The sequence below is a fragment of the Sinocyclocheilus rhinocerous genome, unplaced genomic scaffold, assembly GCF_001515625.1.
Source record: "Sinocyclocheilus rhinocerous isolate Xijiao unplaced genomic scaffold, SAMN03320098_v1.1 scaffold312, whole genome shotgun sequence".
In the NCBI taxonomy this organism is placed as follows: Eukaryota; Metazoa; Chordata; class Actinopteri; order Cypriniformes; family Cyprinidae; genus Sinocyclocheilus; species Sinocyclocheilus rhinocerous.
Window position 1 is genome coordinate 1,042 of NW_015624544.1, and position 9,270 is coordinate 10,311.

At 35.5% G+C, this 9,270-nt stretch overlaps 1 protein-coding gene across 2 annotated transcripts in view; it reads right to left on the bottom strand.

The window, feature by feature from the left end:
- Nucleotides 1–8,692: 8,692 nt before the first annotated feature.
- LOC107741999 (centrosomal protein of 95 kDa) overlaps nt 8,693–9,270 on the bottom strand; it is a 189,746-nt gene continuing 189,168 nt past the window's right edge. For both annotated transcript variants that reach the window (XM_016554849.1, XM_016554846.1), the window contains exon 21: nt 8,693–8,989. In XM_016554849.1, the coding sequence (XP_016410335.1) occupies nt 8,813–8,989 (177 nt within the window). In that variant the 3' untranslated portion in view covers nt 8,693–8,812. The remainder of the gene's footprint in view (nt 8,990–9,270) is intronic.

Here is a 9,270-nt window from a genome sequence, read left to right on the forward strand (position 1 = left end):
ATGTGCGCGAGCACGCTGAGTGGATTGAGCTCGCGGCGGCGCAGATGCGCGAGCTTGTCGAGTGAATATATCTTTCTCACAGACATCACTGGAAAGTTTGTAGTTCGGTCGGATATGTCAAAAACAAGTAAGTAAAACAATGCACAAGTTACTTAACGGTAGGGAGAGAGAGAGAGAGAGAGCGCGCGCGCACTTCTGTTGTGTGATCTTTGATGTTCACTCACTTAGCACACGCATCATTTGGATTAAAACTAAATCGTAAAAACAAGACCATATATAGGGGCATTCACTATAAACATCATTTATTTTCAACCTTAGGCATACACGACTTTCTGGCGAAAGTGAATCTAGCAGCCTGTGTGAAATGCGCTAGGCTATACTACTGTCCTCTCATTCTGCACCAGTACAAATCAGTGTTGCCAACTGCTTTCAATTGAAAGTAGCTAAAACTGGTAGCTAAATGTCACTAGATGACATCACAATGGCAAATTCACTGATCTATATAAAGATGAACGTAGATCAGTGGGCAAGATGAGAACTTAAGATAAGGTTTGTCCAAGAAGTTGCTATATTTGTCCCTAAACTTTTGAAAAAAGTCTCAAAAGGGGCGTGGGGAAGTCGCTAAATCTAGCTACAAAGTAGCTAAATTGGCAACACTGCTAGCACTACAGTGGCACGCATCATTTGGATTAAAACTAAATCGTAAAAATAAGACCATTTATAGGGGCATTCACTATAAACATCATTTATTTTCAACCTTAGGTATACACGACTTTCTGGCGAAAGTGAATCTAGCAGCTTGTGTGAAATGCGCTAGGCTGTACTATTCTGCATCGGTACAAACACGTGCAGGCGTTGCGTGTGTTTTGCTTGCTTGAGTGTTTCTGCATTATATGAGTTGCTTTCAAATATAAATCACAGCCCGTTTCAGATGAAAAAAATGCGACTTCTATTTCTGAAAATATCACAGTTAGGAGATTTATAATGAGTGGTTCCCTGCATTATTACAGCAAAGCGCGTGATTACAGTACTAAGCCGCTGCAATGGAGCAGCTCCAATGCTATTAAATTAAAGATGATGTACCACAGAGCAAAAAAATTAACAGTGAAAGTAACAAAAAAGTGTAAAATACATTTTAATGGGCATAATTAAGTGTGAAAATAACCGAAGGATATAGTCAAACCAAAAATTATTCAGAGACCAGATATAATTTTAAAAAAAAAAAACATTTTTTTACTAGTGGGTGCAGGACACTATAGTTCATTTATGTAAGTGAGCATAGCAAAATAAAGTAAACCGTGACAAATCATACCCAAAAATTCTTCATACAGTGGACTACCAGTAAAATTTATAAAAATTTTGGACCAAAGATTATTCAGACCGAGTCTGGGAAAAAACATTGAAGTTGAGGTTTGAGAGTTGAGGACTTAAAAGGCATCATAGAGGATTGTGAAGATATTTCAGTGGAACTTGGTGTTCATCACATCTATTTTTTGTTTTTATTTTGTGTTTCTTCATGTTCAATGTCAAATGTCATTTATTAATGTATTCAGCTAATAACTGTTGTTAAGAGCACTGACATTTTTGTCAGTCAATAAAAAAGTACCTGATTCACACAACATGTGGTTGCTGTTGTTGTTCTAACTTAAAACACGAATAGAGGCTACTCTCATGTCTCATTACTGATTTTCTGGAGCTCAGCCATCCAGCTACACAGACTGTCAACAGGTAAATTATTTCTTTCTTAAAATGTCTATAATTTTTACATTTCAATTTGTAACAGGTTTCCTACCAGTCATTTCTTTTTCTCTTTTTAGTTTAAGAGAACATGTGCAAGCAGCTCCGTTCAGTAAAGGATACTTCTCTCCTTTTCACCACCAAGTAAAAAATATATTTTATTTATTTTTTACTTTGGTTTATGCATAAAAAAGTGAATGGAATAGATGTAACTGGGTATATCACTTTTTTCTTGCATACTAAGTGCTCACATACTACTTTTGGCCTTCATAAATAATTGTTTTTACATAAACAAATAGAAGTAGACACATTGTAAATATAAACTCAATTGTGCATTTCAAATGCGGTCACATCCAACAACATCGACATCTGCAGAGAGATACTACCATTCTATCGCACCAAATACACAATGATGGACTTCAAGGCATCATAGAGTACTGTGAAAATACAGTATTTCACTGGAACTTAGTCTTCATTACATTATTTTCTGTTTCCGTTTTGTTTTACTTTTTTAAGTATTTATGTTCAATGTCAATTGTCATTTATTAATGTAATCTGCTAATAGCTGTTGTTAGAGTACTGTCATCTGCAATTTCACACATCTTAAAAATAAATAAATAAAAGTACCTAATTGAAACTACATGCTGTTGTTGTTGTTGTTTTTATCTAAAACCATATTAATAAACAATATATACTAATAATATTAATAATACTAATATTAATAATATAAATATACTAATATTAATGAAAATGAACTATTATTGAAAAGGTTATTTGTACTGTCCTCATGATGCGTTGCTCTGCAAGGCTAGACAGAGAGCTAATATGAGAGATGAAACTCCAATAATGCCTCAAGGTGCAACATTTCTTGGGTTTAATTGAAATTCCCTTTTCCCTTTTTATATTGCACACTAATATAAAGCAAAACAAACTACTGGCAGGTAAATTACACATTTCTGAAAGCAACAATGACACTTTCTTAAAAGAAACCTATTATGCCCCTTTTTACAATATGTAATATAAGTCTCAGGTGTCCCCAGAATGTGTCTGTGAAGTTTCAGCTCAAAATAATGAAAATGCCTATTTTGAGAGGAAGAAAAAAAGCTGTTTCGTGCATGTATCTTTAAATGCAAATAAGCTGTTGCTCCCCGCCCCTTTTTCTAGAATAGGGCTGTGCCTTTACAGCTTGTACCTCAGATTAGAGACCTGCGCGGGACGGATTTTTCAGGAAGATTCTGTCCCGCGCCCACCCGCTCCCGCAGAAATATATCTGATCTGGTCCCGCTCCCGCCCGCGACATTCATGTTTTGTCCCGCTCCCGCCCGCAAAAGCCCGCATAAAAGTAATCTATATAGACTTTTTCAGTACATCGAAGAAATTTACATGAAATGGTTCTGTAACATCTCCTAAGCTCCACAAGCATGGTTTGGCATGGCAGAATGCGAGCAGCGCTTCCTTTATTATTACTAAAAGCGGACATCTCAGTTAATCGCGATCTCATAAAGCTCTGTTATAACACAATAAATGTATGCACAATGAATCTTTCACAATGTCTACACTTCATGTGTTAAAATGAGAGGATTCGTGAGCACGCAATTTCAGCACTGTGGTGAGTAGATTCTAACAATAACCTCTGATTGGCCATTGCATTCTAGAAAAAAAACAGCTGAATCTGTGATTGGCTACATTGCGCTACCCTTTAAAGACGTGTTATAAATAGAAACTATGCCTAGCTTGCGCATATCAATCATTTTAATGTTAATATTAGTTGTTCTTTTTAGCCCATCAAAAGTTGTCCCGCGCCGCACCCTGTTGCTTTCGGTCCCGCGGGTCCCGTGGTACTCCTGCGGGAGTGCAGGTCTCTACCTCAGATACTCTGATTAAAAAAACAACAAAAAAAACATCTGTTTGGTTTTGATCATCATGTCTATCGTGCTGAATTCATGCATTCTAAAGCCATAACAAAGTTACAAAGTTACCATTATAGCACTTAAACACGGAAAAAGGCAGATTTTCATATGTCACCTTTAATATTAATTTACATGTTATATTGCATAAAACTGTCCTTAATATAAAAATAATAACTTTCAGTCACTTTCAGATAAACAGTGCCCCAGGAACAGCGTAAAGAGAAAACTTGGATGCACCATCTATCAAGCCATGTGCTCTGGCTACTCCTTGCTTTTGAATAAACAAAATGGCTGAACAGAAACTAGATGGCAGTGTAACCCAAATAATAATTTCAAAATAAAATTCCTGATGAAGTCAAAGAAGGCAGCACATTATTTGTAACACCATTAAGGTCCTATATAGCATTATATAGCAACCCTATAGACCAATTATAGGTTTGTAAACATTCAGGATGCGCGCGCATCATGGTTGCAGAAAACCCGGGAGAGATAGCCTTTATGGCTAGAGAATTTCACGGATAGGGGACAAAATAGGTAGGGTTAAAAAGATTATAAATGTTTGTAAACATTCAGGATGCGCGCGCATCATGGTTGCAGAAAACCCGGGAGAGATGGCCTTTACGGCTAGAGAATGAATTTTAGGTTTAAAAAGATTATAAATTATATTGATTAGATGTCATTTTCAAAATGTTCTCCGCATATTACAAGAGCTTGTCACCCAGCGATAAGCACTGTTATTCAACTAAATTGACGTTAGAGAGTGGGATTGTCTTACAGATCCGAAACAGGGTTGACGTTTGTTGTGGGCGGAGCCTATCTGGAGGCAGAAAATGACGGTTTTCAAGTGGCAGTCTATGGAGCCATGGAATAAAAGAATAAAAAAAGGCTAATTTGATTTTATATTTCAAAATTCTGACTTTATTCTCGCAGCTTCCGAGATTATATCTCCGAGATTATATCTCACAATTCTAATAAGGAAAAACAACTCGTCATTCTCTCTTTTCCCTCAGATTTGACAAACTCACTATTTTTGAGTTAAGTCGAGTTATAAAGTCCGAATTAGGAGATATAAACTTGCGAGAAAAAAAAAAAAAAGTCAGAATTGTGAGATAAAATAAATAATATGTAAAAATGTTAATAGTACGGTTTAACGTTAAATAATATTTCATGCTGTAACTGTAGGGCTAATACAATACGTCCCCTATGAACAGCATATGTGAATATTATGTAGACCTATTGTTTAAATCGAATTTATGCTTTAAAAGTAGAGTAATCATAACAGTTTTCATCCATAGTATGTCCATTTAAAAGTCTGCGTTTAGCTTCAAATGGCATCTTTGAGGACAGTATTCTATAAAAATTATTTGCATTCCGATATTGACATCAAAAGGCACAAAAATATATTTTTTCTTTTATTCCATGGATTTTACCCATTTATCTCCACTTGTTCCCAGAGTTTTTCTGCAACCACTATGCGTGCGCAGCTGCAAGTGACGTAACTGTGACGTCTACTCTAAATTGGTCTATAAAAAGGGTTCTATTTAGCACCAAAAAGGGTTGTGCTATTGTTATACGCTGAAGAACCCTTTTCTGGTACTGTTTAGAAAAAATTTTCTTAAAGAGTGTATGTGTGTGTATATATTAGGGCTGTCAATCGATTAAAAATTTTAATCTGATTAATCACATCCTTTTTCTGTGATTAATCCCGATTAATCGCACACTTCATGAAATTAAGCATAGACCATTTATCTTGTTTCAAATGTTTATTTTGTTATCATTTGGTATATCCAGCAAAGTAAACCAAAAGATTGAAGGGTGATTCTCAAAAATCTATATTTTCTGCAAGCTTTTTTCAAGATAAATTTAGACATCTTTCCAAAAAAGGACACTTAAACTCCAAAAGGACACCAAAGAACCAAATGATATAAGGAGCCCATAAAAGCACATATGAAAGAAGGGAAAAAATCTGAATTTTATAGTATGTGTACAGTGCAACAGCAAAGAGCTTTTTTACATTTGAGAGAAGCCAAGTTGCCATACCGAACAGGACCACATGGAGATGCAAAAAAAAAAACTAAACCAACCGCCTGCTGACTGCATATATCTACTACAGTACACGGATCCATTCCGTATAACATGACAAATCAAAACATTATCGTGAATGTGTGTGGAAACAATGTGAATGTACGGAAATGTCTGTGTGCATAAAGAGCACTCATACACACATTATTATAACGGACTCACGCGTGCTTACTGTACGACTCCTGTACGCCACCGCAATCGTCTTTACATTGATTGCAGTCTTCATCCATGAAAACTTTACTAGTGAGACTGGTTATCAAGTCGAGAAACCGTAGCTTGCGTCTCATCTGGCCATACAGCGGTGGGATGTGTTGACAATCCTTTCAGTCTGTACTTCACACAGCGCGTGTGACGTGTAGTGATGGGAAGTTCGGATCATTTTACCGACTCGGACCTTTGAGTCTCGGTCAGCAAAATGAGCGAATCTTTTTTCGAGTAATTTCGTTCATTTTAGCAAAATATAATTAAAATGTTATGTGTTACTTACCTAACATGTCTACTACTTAAGCAAACGTTGATCACACCACAAACAATACAAAACTGCTATAAGAAACAGAAAATATTAATTCATTGTTTACCTGGGTCTTCAGTCTATGATTAGCTCACCTCACCTCTTATCTGACAAGTCTTCGGGTTTGAGTCGTTCGTTTATCACGTGACAGCCCCATAAACTGCAGTCTGAGCCGGAAAGATAATTGATTAGTTCATCTCTCGAGTCTTCGGGTTTTCACTCCCCGAGACGACTCGTTCTTCCCGAGTCATATTAAAGATTCGTTCAAGAACGACCCAAAACTAGTGACGTGTGATGGCTCGCGCTCTTCAGAGACATGACAGAGCTCGTGTTTTAAAGCGAAACACACTGAAATTAATAATTCACTTAAAATGCAATGCGAGTCTCTGTTCTCTCTGCAATCTCTGATGTAATCAGCCTGGTTTCCTTTATATTAGCGCTGTTTTGGACGGATTGTTTGAATGCATTCGCTTACTGGATCATTGGACTGAAAACTTTCCCGGAGTTTAGCAGCTTCTAATAGCAAGCAGAAAAGCAAAATTGGGTTAAAGGGTTAGAATAGAAATTGTGCTTCAGTAATTTTGCGTTAATTGCGTAAAATTATTTTAACGTGTTAAGGATTGTAAAATTAATGGCATGCGTAAACGATGACAGCCCTATTGTATATATATATATATATATACACACACACACACACACACACACAAGACCAAGAACTTATTAAAAGATTTTGTTTTAGCAGGGCTGAATTGTTGAAATTAACTGATTAATTATTGTTGTGTGATTGTTTCACAATCTGTGTAATTTCATTTTCTTTTTTTGGCTCAGCAGTAATTTTTTATCTATTTGTTGGAGCCAGTAAATTTAAGTTTGTAACCACAGCATCATGAATGGTGTCTCAACTATCACTGCGGTAGAATGTGTCAGTGTTGACACTGGGTGTAGCTGCACCTAGTAGTAGTTTCAGAAAATGTAAACATTTATCACACCAAACTTTTTTACGTCCAGCTGGGGCAACCGGAGTTCAGTCGACTCCAACCTTTGGAAATGACTCTTCTCAAGAGTCCCAGCCCTGCTACATATTTCCATGCAGGAACACAGAATATTTGCTTCCCAGTGCTAGATCCGCTAGAGCTGTTTAATCTGACATATGCAGCTTGTGTACATGATAGCTGGGTTTGGGGGACTGAACTACAGCAGCTGATACAGGAAATCAGCAGCCTAATAAATAGGGACTGACAAAGACTGGCACAAGTATTTTGTATTTTGAAATTTTGTAAACTTAAAAGTAATTCAATAAAAAATTACTTTAGATTAAAAAAAGGCTTTAAAATACATACAAAATACGAAATAGTATTTTGTATTTCAAATACGTATTTTAAATAAATGTATCTGAAATACTGCCCATACCTGCCTGTGAGATAAGATTCAAACCAGTTGAGCGGAGTTCCTGTGATGCCCAGTGATGAGAGGGTGGACAGAAAGATCTGATGATTTACGTTGTCAAAGGCAGCAGATAGATCCAGCAGAATGAGAACTAATGATTTGGGATCAGCTTTCGCAATCTGCAGAGCTTCAGTGACCAACTGTAATGCAGGGTTGGAGACCCTTGGTCTACAGACATTCACACTAAATTCTTGCTGGAAAAATGTTGGTGTGATGTCTAATATAGATTCTGTCAAGAATCCCCAAATCAGTTACTTCATCCAAATACTTTTTATTTAACATAAATAATTATAAATATTTCCATTTTGGCCTAATATTTTCCCTTACATCAGAGACTGATTGTTTATATGTAAATTAATTTTGGGTTACAGTGTAACTATGCATTTAAGTACTGAGTAATATTAATTAACTACATGAACTTATTATAAGGTTAGGGTTAGGATTAGGGTTTGGCTTAAGGCTACTTGCATGTAATTATGCATAATTAATTGTTATTATAATAGTAAGTAAATGCAACATGTGTAACAAGGACACCTTAAAACAAAGTGTTACCAAATTCTGTTTATAAAAACACCTAATTCATAAAATTAGAGATTTAATAAATAGTCATGGCATTAATTTAAGTGTTTTGACAATGAACGTAGAACAATGTTTAGTTTGATGTGAAAACCAAAATACAATCATGATTTGTGTTGTTACTAGACACTAGTTAACTTCTGAAGCACATTCAAGGTGGGAAATCATTACAGGCTTCTCAGAAATAAGGTCAAGGAGAATGGAAGTCTCATTAAAAAGTTCATCAAAGGGAAAAGTGATTGCCCATGCTGTCCTATAGAACAAGCTTACAGTCCAAAAACTTTCCAACATAAACTGGTGAAACCTGATACAAGATCAACTTCTGGGAAACAATATTAAATATTAATATTGATACAAATATTTAATATTAAATTCAATATTAAAAACAATATTACAGTAATGTTAATGTTTTAAAAGAAATATGCAAGTACATCAAGCGGTTCACACATTACATTTCATCGACTTATTTTCATGGTAATCTACCTAAAGATTAATGCATGTAAGATATGCATTGGAGATCAATATCAATCACAGCTTAACTGGCTAGTGATTACTGCAGACAGCTGGGGGTGTACTGGAAAGATGCCATCTGTACACGCTTCTGTAAGCGTTCCACATCCAAGTCTCTGAAATAATTATTTTCGTCATTCTGAATGATGACCTTCTGCAGCTCGCCAATCTCGTTCTCCGTCTTATTTCTTAACTCTCTTTTCATTTTCTGCAGAGCCTGTTAGAAATGCATACTTTTAGAACAAATTATTTAGGAGGGGAAAAAATTACAGATTTATGTATACATACATATAACAAATATATCAGTTATACATGCGCTATATTATATATTGGATCTCTCACACACACACACACACACACACACATATATATATATATATATATATATATATATATTACGCAAAACCCACTTCATTTTGATAATGTTGACTTAATATTGTAAATAAATATAATAATATAATAATAATAATAATAATTATAATAAACAAATACATAAAA